Source organism: Zophobas morio, unplaced genomic scaffold (genome assembly GCF_036711695.1).
Source record: "Zophobas morio isolate AGI-343-1 ecotype UQ-CSIRO unplaced genomic scaffold, CSIRO_AGI_Zmor_V1 ptg000203l, whole genome shotgun sequence".
NCBI classification, from domain to species: domain Eukaryota; kingdom Metazoa; phylum Arthropoda; class Insecta; order Coleoptera; family Tenebrionidae; genus Zophobas; species Zophobas morio.
In genome coordinates this window covers 233,497-244,523 of record NW_026972307.1, presented here as the reverse complement: position 1 = coordinate 244,523, position 11,027 = coordinate 233,497, and the positions used below count along the sequence as shown (strand labels likewise).

The 11,027-nt window shown below is 34.6% G+C and overlaps 2 protein-coding genes and 1 long non-coding RNA gene across 3 annotated transcripts; 1 reads left to right on the top strand and 2 right to left on the bottom strand.

The window, feature by feature from the left end:
- Positions 1–2,220: 2,220 nt before the first annotated feature.
- On the top strand, positions 2,221–2,726 carry LOC135145910 (uncharacterized). Its single transcript, XR_010283619.1, has 4 exons — positions 2,221–2,304; positions 2,362–2,474; positions 2,537–2,594; positions 2,652–2,726. It is a non-coding gene; the product is annotated as an uncharacterized LOC135145910 (long non-coding RNA).
- Positions 2,727–3,106: 380 nt separating this feature from the next.
- On the bottom strand, positions 3,107–5,161 carry LOC135145928 (uncharacterized). The gene is made up of 11 exons (XM_064078045.1): positions 5,059–5,161; positions 4,918–4,985; positions 4,729–4,803; positions 4,412–4,501; positions 4,251–4,358; positions 4,142–4,201; positions 3,808–3,909; positions 3,603–3,752; positions 3,430–3,544; positions 3,263–3,379; positions 3,107–3,211 (listed from the first exon to the last, which is right to left on the bottom strand). The coding sequence occupies exons 1-11, from the start codon at positions 5,159–5,161 to the stop codon at positions 3,144–3,146; spliced, it is 1,056 nt and encodes a 351-aa protein (XP_063934115.1). The 3' UTR covers positions 3,107–3,143.
- Positions 5,162–6,510: 1,349 nt separating this feature from the next.
- Positions 6,511–7,697, bottom strand: LOC135145927 (uncharacterized). The gene is made up of 4 exons (XM_064078044.1): positions 7,635–7,697; positions 7,532–7,583; positions 7,324–7,470; positions 6,511–7,257 (listed from the first exon to the last, which is right to left on the bottom strand). The coding sequence occupies exons 1-4, from the start codon at positions 7,695–7,697 to the stop codon at positions 6,536–6,538; spliced, it is 984 nt and encodes a 327-aa protein (XP_063934114.1). The 3' UTR covers positions 6,511–6,535.
- Positions 7,698–11,027: the final 3,330 nt, after the last annotated feature.

Here is an 11,027-nt window from a genome sequence, read left to right as displayed (position 1 = left end):
TTAATGCATAACGTCGTAAAAATTTCTTAAGAAATAAATAACAAGATAATTTATTTTACGAATCAGTACTATTTTAGCAACTTTAGTATATATTTTATTTAAAATTACAGCTAGTTGAAAGTATGATGTTGTATACTAGCAATAATTTATCTTAAAGGACCGTTACTAGACTCTATCTTAATAAATAAACATATCTTTACTGAATAAAAGTTAACAATGGGGCTCCCCCCTTCCAGGCGAGGAGCGCATAGTCGGGGCCCCAACCCCTCAATAATGGGGGGGGTGGGGTTTATATTAAGCGGCTTAAGGGCTGAAGAAGACCCGGCGTAGTATTCCAGTACTAAAAAAAAAGTTAGCAAGGGATTCTAAGTCTCTTTTTCTTTCGTTTTTTAGTATGTATGGTTTTGCATTTTTTTTTTCATCTTCTCTTTTGTTACTTCAAGCTTGTATCACCTTGCTTATTAAGTTGTATAATTCATTCTATTTCATTTATTCATTTATTAATTTCTTGCTAGTCAAATCCTGATAATAGGTACTTAGTAACTACACAACCACGACAGTGAAGAAAGGGAATGACTAAAGCTCCACCAGGTATTCCGGCCCTAAGAGCATCACCAACATGATGCTGAAGCAAATGTCGATGGCGCCGGTAAATCATAACCTATATTGCTTTGTCAATTTTGGCAGTGACCTTTAACGCCTTTCCAGACGCGATGAGGACGGCAACTATTGTGAACTATTGTGCTGAGTTAAAGACACCACGATCAACCCTAGGCCAAACCCAATGACCGGTTTATCAGCCTCTTACAATTAGTTGCCAAAGTAGCTTAATCGCCGTAATGCACCGCGTGAAAGCGTTTCTTGATGCTAATCATTCCCTACTATCGTTTCTACATTTCGGTTTATAAATTAACTAAATTTTTAAAGTGTACAGATAGAGTTGTAAGTGTTTTATAGCCATGTGAAATTCTATATATAGCTTTATCGCTTATATATTGGGATCAAACCCTAACTTTAGGTGTTAAACCTCATTTTTTTAAATGCTAAAACGCAAATATATTTATGGGCAGTTGGTCACAATTATATTAAATTCGATCAGAGAACTAAAGCTATGAGCGCATACTAGGTCATTATAGTTCAGGACTGCATCAGCTAGTGTGTACCGTCACAAAAACATTGAGATAAACATTTCGTCCCTTCTTTGCGTAAAGTAAAACAGAATATGTAAGATTAAATAAGCTGTGGGTTCGCCTACAAATTGTATTTGCTTACTAAAGAGTAGGTTTACTTTTAATGAATATAATTATGATTTTAATACCATCACAATATGGCTTATTGTGTTATGGTCAATAGAACTGCTCTTAATAATGGAAAAATCACGATTTTTTGGTGAGGAGTGGTGAAAATAACACGATCACACCGTTCATTCGACTTATTTTCAATTAGTATTATAATTTAAATTTATAATTTGTTATTTAGATTATATTAAGTGACTTTCTTACTAGGCAGCAAATGGGCATAAGATCTATTACTAGTAATTTTCAGAACAATATTCATTTTGGAGCGACGGCGCAAGCTAGCTGAAAGTTTCAAGTAAAACTTTAGATAAAAGTTATACTTTCTAACTTTAACAATGAAATTTAAACTTTTTTATTTTTTATTTCATAATAATCATTTGTTTTACAAAAAAAGTAGCGAAAATGGTGGCATACAAATAGTAGACGTAAATATATCGGGCAGATAAGTATGACGCTTTAATCTACTATAGTATTAATTTTTGTTAAGGGAAACTCATAAGATGGGAAATCAATGTGGACATCAGTGACTCGGATACACCGCTCCCAGTGGAGCGATAAATCACACAACTTATTTAAAAAGTCACCCAACTCAATTGTGTTCCTACAATTAGCGAGGCAGTAAAAAAGATTTCGGCAGTTATACTTTAATTTGAAACCAAGACGCGTAAATAATACCTATTGTTGCATCGCACAAGAATTTTAAAAATTAAATTATGCTAACGGACGATAAACTTATAATGAAAATAGTCACTATCCACACAAAAACAATAATTGATAGGAAATGAATTAATGCTAGATACCATTTTTAAAAAAAAATGGTCCTAAGCGAAGTAATTGTGGTTAATGGTTATTGGAGCCCTCCGGGAAGTTGATAATGAGGATAACGGTCCCAGTGGATCTCAATCCCTTAAATTCTTGTAGTTACTACTGATGGAGTTAGACGAGAAACTATCAGGGTTAATGGGTTGCCCTAAAGTTTCTGGAATTCTAACATTTGATGAACAAGGTTTTTGTGAACAAATATGTTACGTGCTCTATAAAACAAATTATTTTTAATTGCAAGGTAATTGTCTACAAGTTAAGGGATTAAATCCATCTCAAGCGAAATACATTGTAGCAAATTTTAAAACAATAGTGCGAAAGCTGCTTAAATGTTTTAATAACCTATTGTCGTCTGTACTGATTCTTTAAATAAATTTCAAGTCTTTACATTTATTACTCTTTTTTTTGAACTCTAGGAAGAATTAATTTATACTAAGATCAGGTTACAGGGTTCTGAAATATTTATTGTTCAAAGTTGTTTTTTTTTTAATGTGTAACTTAATTTGTTTAAATCATATTCTCTTTTACTAGAAAATGGTTATACGCTATTTGTGATACAAGACCTGAAGAATAACAAAGGGCAAGCAATCAAAATGTAAATAAACAGGTAATAAAATATCAAATGTGTAGAAGCTCTGCTCCTTTTAAGCTTTTTTAAAGTAAACGATTTTAAATTCTTTATTTTAACTACGCCCGAACCTTACTATCCTAGTGTACTTAAAGGCTCAAAGCAAATAACTAAGTTTCTTTTTTTATTTTCAACGATATCACTTGGGAGAATGCTTAACAAATCAGATATAGTATAATAACTTTAAAAAAAAATTAATCGTCTGCAAAGATACTTTAAGATACCGTTTTTTAATTGAATTTTGCTTATAACGCCTTGTTCTCGTCTTATTCGTTAATAAACTAAGTAATAAGCTTTATGAAGAAGACAAATACGGTTTTTTAGATAATACTGAATCCGGTTTAGACTAAAAAAGGACTTTAATCAGAACATTTATTAGTTGGTAGAATCAGTATTTAGACAATAGCCGTGATCGCATCCACAAACGCCTTCATGTTTTCTGGTTCGCAGTCGGGATATACGCCTTATGCTTAATGTGAGAGCCATACAGTCTGAGTATTAGCGCTCGACTTACCGTGACCGAGATTAGCGATATACTTGCTCTTACCACCCCCAAACTTGGCTACCATCTCTTTAACCAAAACTTCAATGTCTTCCTTGGAACTATAAAGAGCGCCAGGATCGAGATTTCCTGCGCACACATTACGAACCAAAAAATATATTACAAAGCCGAGCATTTACCCTGTAGTGTCTTTGTGGGTAGTTTCTGAAGGGCGTACGCAGGCTCGACGGTCCAGTCCAAGCCAACAACGTCATAAGAAGTATCTTCAAACATCTCCAAGCAGTGGTGAGTGCCCTCAAGGAAGAAGTCTGTATCGCCTGCTTTTGTTATGTATAACTACTTCTAAACGGACCTTTGAAAAGACGCACATGGGCACGTCGAGATCCTGTTGCTTCAACTCATCTTTTACTTTGGCCGCGATTTTCTTTAAACAAGGAAAGGCGAACTTCACAAACAGGTCCCTGCCCAAGTGAAGGGCTAATGTGTCGAACACTTGCAGGTACTATAGTTAACGCGAGTGCAGAAGAAATACATTCAAACATCCAAACAAAACTTACTCTGGCGCCTGCTCTCGCCTGGCCAACTAAAAATTTAATGCATATGTTTGTTAAGATGTCCAATAGAATATGGCTTTCTTTGGGGTAGGCATAAAGCCACTTCTATACCGCAATATTTATTAAATAAGGTTTTTGACAGAAGTACAATAGAAAGTGCGAGGGATGTACGCATTGCCAGTAACTTAAACTATCTACCCTGGAAAAGTTATTATTAAACTGAAGGCAACACGCACTCTGAAATATGGTTCAAAAAAGAAAAGCTCGTGTTTCAGTGACGGGGTAAGAGGGGATCCGACACATACAAAATTGTATATTTATAAAAAAAATAACGCACTTTTGCTCCAGAGACGGTTTGACTCCCACGTCCTTCGATCATGTAGCACATGAGAGTCCACTACAAAGATAAATTATATAAAGTAAAAAAATGTATACAGACTTTTTACAGGAGCTCCGCAAAAGCCAATGCACGGAACCCTCCCCTCGAGCTTTTGGCAGGTCAGGCTTATGGCTTCATAGACGTATCCAAGGGCGACGTCGACGTCGACATCACACTAAATTAAGTTTATTAGCAGTTGGAGGAAACAGGTCACTTATACTTGTTTACTTCAAGCAGCGCAAGATCGCCAGGTATTTTTAAGGGTCTTGGAAAGGAAGGCCCTACTTCAGGTAGCATTTCCACAGACATTCCTAGCGCCTAAAACAGAAATTCACTATAAGAGAGTTTCTATAATGTGAAAGACTTTTGGACCATTTCAATCACTAGTTATTATAATAAACCTAAATTAACACTAGGATTTCAACTATAATTTTTTCCTGTAAATAAACTAAAAAATATAACCACGAATAAAATTGAAAATTCTACAAATAAAAGAGAAACATATATATATATGAAAGAATAGTAAGTGAAAATCCTAAGGGGACCTGAGGAATGACTAGAATGTCGCTGAATATAATAACGGCATCAAGTTTGAATCTCTTTAAGGGCTGGAGAGTGACCTGAGAATCAGTATGGGCCACAATAATTTTTTAATTATTAATTTGAAATTATTAAGTTAACATTGCGCAATTTAAAAGAAAGCCTTGAAAGTGCTGCAGTGTGATATTTAAAACCTTACTAGCAAGCTCCGGTGTTTGGCATATGTGAAAAAAATTATACTTTTTTCTTACATTTTTAAACTCTACGTTATAAAAATGAGCTAGTTAACCGCGAAAAAAAAAAGGACAACGCACCCTGGTAAATTATAACTATACCTTGCAGATAACGCCCAGCCTGACGCATAACCCAGACGGGAGGCCGGTCTACTCGATCTCCTTTCGCAGCTCTAAGTAACCGATCATTGTGGGGAGGGTCCATTTTTTATAATTGCTTAAAAAGTTACACTTTTAGTTAGTTCCAGCAGAGTACTTCTGCGGCGCAAAATGTGGGTAGCGAACATGGCGCCTCAATACTTTAAAACCATAAATGCTTGGAATGAGGTTTGCCATTGTAATATTATAATATAATATTAAGATGTTTCAAAGATAGCAGTTATAATTTGTAAATAAATACTAAGAACTTTATTACAGGTTTATCTGTTTTTTCTTTTTGACAGCCAATATACAATTAAAAACTAAATGAAAAATCACCTATAGCCAGGCACCTTAGGGTTTCGGTTCAAGACCCAACACGTGCCTCAACCCCCCACCCATGATTTTTGGTTTTAAAGTTTTGCTCCAGCTACGACCTTTACTTGTCTTTTGTGCATTCCTCCTATGTATTTGCACGTATATTGTGTACATTGGTCAGTTCGTCTCACACTACTACCCCCTTATTTTTAAGTTTTATATTAAACGGCAGTGTTAACATTTAACGCTGTAACTTTACTGTTTTAGAGAAAGGTTAGTCTGTGTTCGTTTGCAGTCTTATCGGATTATGGTATTGTTGTAAATTATCAATTTTAACAAATAGTAGCAACAATAAGATTTATTTGTAGTTGTTTTCGGCCTAGCGATTCTCATCCAGCTATTAAACTGCCGATTAATATTGTGCGGATAATCGACCTGCGCGAGTTTCTTCTTAAATAGCTGAAAATTATTGTAATAAGTTACGTTAAGGAAGTATAGGAGACCCTGGTGGAGCTTGAGTACAATCAAGATATACTTTTGCAATTGTAGGTAAGTTAATTACGCATTTTACTTTATATTATAGAGATTTTGAAAGTGGTTTTCAGAGAAACCAGTGTAAAAGTTTAAAGCGTGCCTTACCTGCCTAGCATATAGCGGTAAAGAAGACTATTTGAAGGAGTACTTATACCTCTTATAAATATGTACATTGTGAAATTTATTTAATAAAGGTATATACATATATCTCTACTCTGAGTTTCACAAGCAGTTGTTTTTACTTAGTGTATATAGACCTGTATTTATTTCACGACTTGCCATTTTCTGAATATGGTTTTTCACTTGAGCTTCATTGGAATTTTGTAGTACCTATAGAGACAGCTATTTTAAAAAAATGGACTCTGATAACTTATAGGTAAATTGTAAAAAGCAGTACTTTACTGTAGTTTTACAGAATTATTTAGTAATTAAGTGGATGGTTGCTAAGAAAGGAATGCTTTTAGACTTTATACATTATCCATGCACTAGTTGATATAAATATGAAATAATTATTTTACCTTAAGGTCAAAGAGTAATCAGTACTTTATTAGTAACTGCGAGGTTGTGCTTACAAGCGTGCTCTTATATATTAGTCTGACATAAGTGCTTCACCTGCCTTTCTTTTTATAGTGTCCAACCTTTCTAATAGTTTCGAGGTCTCACTTTTTCTCTGGTTTCTTCCAAGCTGAGCAGAAAAATCGGTACTATTCATAACTTTTAATGCTGCAGGGTCCTTCTTATTTAGTAAGTTTCTCCATTTGTCCTTAAGATCTGTAGACGTCCTGTTAAACTCCGGTTTAGCAAGCGTGATAAAGCTTAAAATCGAGGACCACTTCCCCACTCCGTTGGCTTTAATGCCCTCCAATAATAACTTAATCTCCTCACTGGTCCAATGTCTTCTTGAGCGTTGGTTGAAATGAAGACTCAACGCAGTGTAGTCGTTTAAGGTAAACTTCGCTAAAGATACCGCAGCAGGAGAAAGAGATTCTTTTTCGTTCAAGCGGGCTTTCTTATAAGATAAAGGAGTACTTGAACGATATGAAAAGTTATTAGCTATAAAATTCTCCTTCATAGGAACCCCGCCGGAATTAGGTGTACTTGTGACTTTATTACAATCAGTAGGAAAAACGCGGCCAGAAGTTATTTCCTTAAAAACACAATTACGTTTTCTATAGTATTTTCCTTCTCCTTCGACAAATTTAAAGTCATCATCACTTGTGAGTTGTTTAAAAATACTTTTATCTTTTTCTAGGTTATCCCCAAGTATTGCTTCCTCACAAAAAGACAAGCCCTTTTGAACCAAAGAAATCTCTAACGTATAAAATATACAAGACGCAAGCTAACATCTTGAGAAATCAGAAAAAAACCAGTAAAAACCTGTGTCAGGCGGAGGGCCTACTAAGTCAAAAAGCTCGCAAAAATTGTGTAGAAGTTGACTTAAAAAATGATTATTTGCGCGATGTTTTTGTGTGCTTTTATAAAGTTTGAGTTTTCTAAGCAACTTTTTGTTAATCCAAGATAAATCTTTTTATAAACAAAAATAGTTACGCGCTACATAAAATAGGAAAAAGCTAATTAATAAAACCTTTCATATCTTCAGCAAGAGTCATAAGTTTCTTCTTAACTTCTTCACTGTCCTTTAGTGTTATATAAGAAATAAATACCTGAACGATAATATTATTTTAAACCTGACTTTCATAATACAAATAAGTTAATAAAAGATTTTTTAGATTCTTAGGAGCGTTTCCCATAACTTTAGGAAACTCATCTAAGTATAGTGTAATATTAAAGATATTAAAGATGTCCTCCAAAAAAAGATTTTCCATATCTTCCATGCAAAAACGTAAAATAACTATTGCCTTAGCTATTATCTAAAGAGAGAAAACAAGCTTGAAATCAAAGTTACTTAAATAGCTCATAGTTTAAAAAATTTACCAGACGAACGATAGATTGCTGAGGAATAGCAACGTTATCGAGTAAACAGGAAAGGTGACGCAAAGCGACAAATAAATTTTCTATTAAGATTGTATCTTCGAAACGAGTAATCTGCCTACAAAGAAAATCGATGCTCTTCAATATATTTTTCATTTTATGACATGCTTATTAATGTTATAAATTGCGCAATAATGAGAAATTATCGCAGTTACACTCAATTATTTTATTGCTAGATGCCCCCTCGCTGCTCTCGGTCGAGTCAACAAACTCAAAACCTCTTAACAAGGTTAGTTCCTTATAAGGACATGGGGGTTTTTCAGCGCTGGCATACTACGACCGGTCTTCTTACCAAGAACTTAAGCAGTTTAATTTGAATCTCCCTCTTCTGAGGGGTTGGAGCACGAGAGCCGACCAGTGTACGCTCTTTATAGGGATATATTGACCGTCCCGAAGGATCTGAAAAAGCGAAAAATATCGGGTTCCGGGCTTCCGTCATTCGGTCTAGTGTGGTGGATAACCGCTAAATCTACCACCGGGAGAGGCAGACCTAGGCACAAGACCCGAGGCCATTGAGACACTGGACAGACCACTGCCAGCCAGACCTCCCCGAGATGAGCTCCTCACCTAGAGGGAGGAGCCCCAATTAATTACATTGGGTTTGTTATTTTCTTTTCCACTTTATAAACTTTTAGTAAACTTATGGAGAGTTGAACCTATAAGGACTCAGTATAAAGAGAAAATGTGACAAATTTGATACTTATAGAAGGATATATGAAGACAAAAGGGAGTGATAATAAAAAATGACAAAGTAAAAAAAATAAGTTAAACAGTAAAATGCTGTATGCTTTCATGTTAAAAGCAATAATATATATTTTTTTTATAGGTCAACATAAAGATGTATTTTAAATGTTTTTTTAATTATGCTTAGTCTATCATAAACACATTTAATATAGAATGATGGGGTTATAGTGGAAATGATCGTATTGTCGTGGTGCAAGTTGTATTAATAATTTTCTCTTAACCAGCACACCATTATAATTAGCGGCTAGTGCACTAACTTTTGACTCTCAAGGTGGTAGTTTGTTATTTTAGAACGGAGCAGCGCTACCAACGGGTTATAAATTATCAAATATATTATTGGAGGTCTTTAAATGCTTTATTACTGTATAACATACTTTATATTTATTATAAATTAGTCCTTAAAACTTTGAGCCGACTTGATCATCTCTTTAAGTCTACTTTGTAGCCAATTAGCAGCAACCATTGCTTGTAGCAGCGGTACCGTGACACTACCCATGAACCGTGGCGTAGACAGTACGTTTCCCTATTATAGTGCCCTGCTCCCTATACGATAGAGGCCACGGTAATTTTTCTAAGATTAATCAATAAAAATTAACGGATATACATGTGAGCTTCACACAAATCTATTAACACAAACAGCATATAAATACTTGGTAACATTAAAATGACAAATAAAATCCAAAAAATTTACCACTAACCAACTGAGCAAGCTAATTGATTTGGTGCTAGGCCCTAGTTTACTGACGGGATTTGAAATAATAGTTTATACGGGGAAGGACAAACTTTTGTAGGTCACCTTTCATTTGACTAGTTTCCCACTATGAGAGACCTCTTAACTGCTAGTTTTTACGGAACAAAAATATTTGAGAAATAAACTTTTATAAGGATGGTCTTATGATCTAGATTTGACACCCAGGGTAGGTTTTAAAAATTGAAACCACTATAACTAAGACTATAACTTACATTACTGAACAGAATATAAACCTTTAAACGGTATAAAAGGTCAACTTATGGCCAACACAAACGCACTGTGCACCACCAATAAAATGAGTGCGAGAAAAGTTAATAGTACACCAATATACTAAAATACCTTTAGGGCAACGGCGCAAGTGCAGTGTAGGTATGAGATTCGACCATTTACCTTAGTTTACTAAATTCACTGACTTAAATTTACCCTTGGCATATAGAACATGTAAGGTACACTAATATGGTTTAATATTTTATAAAAAGTTATACCAAAAAAATTAGACTGTAGTATAACCTGAAATCTCAGACTATTACATTGCAACTGTGATTATCCTTTAGAGTTTTCTTTAAAAGACTTTCAATCTCTCAGAAGGGCAACTAATGTAGGTTTAAAGATTAAAGCACATGGCGTCTGTACAAATTATGGCTTTAAGTTTGCCGTGCCTACACATACGTGTACAAGCCATTATTAGCAGTATTCAACCTTTTTAAAACATACACAAAAGAACATTCCAGGTTTCTTATTAACAATAATAACTTTTAAGTATGTAGCATAAAAGGACCACAATATAGCAGTTTAAATTATATATAGGGCTTTGCGAATTTTAGCTATTTATTTTTTTCTCGTTATTAAATTGATTAACTTCTGGACGCATGATAGTCATCTTTTTAGAAGCAAAACAATCTTCAATAGTGTATAGATAGATATGTCAGTTTTTAAAACAAGAGCCGTTGCTTTAGGCTCACATAGTTTAGCTATATTGTCTATATATTGTATGAACGATTTTTAAAGAGTAAATTTCTTTCCTACGGGCTGTAAGTAGGCGGGGAGATAAAAGTGTTACTTAAAAAATCGTACATTATTTTTAAATTAATTTTTTTTTCCGAATTATTATTTTTGTTCAACAAAAAAGGTTTATCATATGGACATAAGAGATAGGAAATTGAAACTCGGTCATTGGGTTTGAAAGTCCATGACCACAAACTTTTACAAGAGGCTTGAGGCCTATTTATAGACCTAGTAAGCCGTAAAGCTTGTTGTGTTGTGGAGTTCCTCCACGGAAATCGCATAAACCAGTCACAATTTCCGCAACTTTAATAAAGCAGAATAGGCAACTTTTGGGCGTGGGTCTCGTCTTCCGCTAACTCTTGCATAAAAGCTCATTCTTTTAGGCACCATCAATTGTTTAAAATTGTCTAAGCGGTCCAGGGCTTTTTCGGTTGAGTTTTTCAAGGGTTTTAACTTAATTCTTGCGTGCGCACAGTTTATAACTTTTTCGAATTGACTCCCATGTTAGGAGGTTTTTATATCTCTCAACTTAGGTGCATTCAGCTAACAGAATTCAGAAACTGTTAGTTTTTATCAGTTAAGATTCTAA

Bases quoted from the DNA above. Each gene is read 5' to 3' on its own strand.
- LOC135145928 (XM_064078045.1), bottom strand. From the start codon at position 5,161: ATGGACCCTCCCCACAATGATCGGTTACTTAGAGCTGCGAAAGGAGAT. The intron at 4,986-5,058 runs GTATAGTTATAA...TTTATAACGTAG, and splicing joins GGCTGGGCGTTATCTGCAAG to AGTTTAAAAATGTAAGAAAA. The intron at 4,502-4,728 runs GTCCCCTTAGGA...TTTCTGTTTTAG, and splicing joins ACATTCTAGTCATTCCTCAG to GCGCTAGGAATGTCTGTGGA.
- LOC135145927 (XM_064078044.1), bottom strand. From the start codon at position 7,697: ATGGGAAACGCTCCTAAGAATCTAAAAAATCTTTTATTAACTTATTTG. The intron at 7,471-7,531 runs GTTTTATTAATT...GTTTATAAAAAG, and splicing joins TCTTGCTGAAGATATGAAAG to ATTTATCTTGGATTAACAAA. The intron at 7,258-7,323 runs GTTTTTACTGGT...TTTATACGTTAG, and splicing joins AGGCCCTCCGCCTGACACAG to AGATTTCTTTGGTTCAAAAG.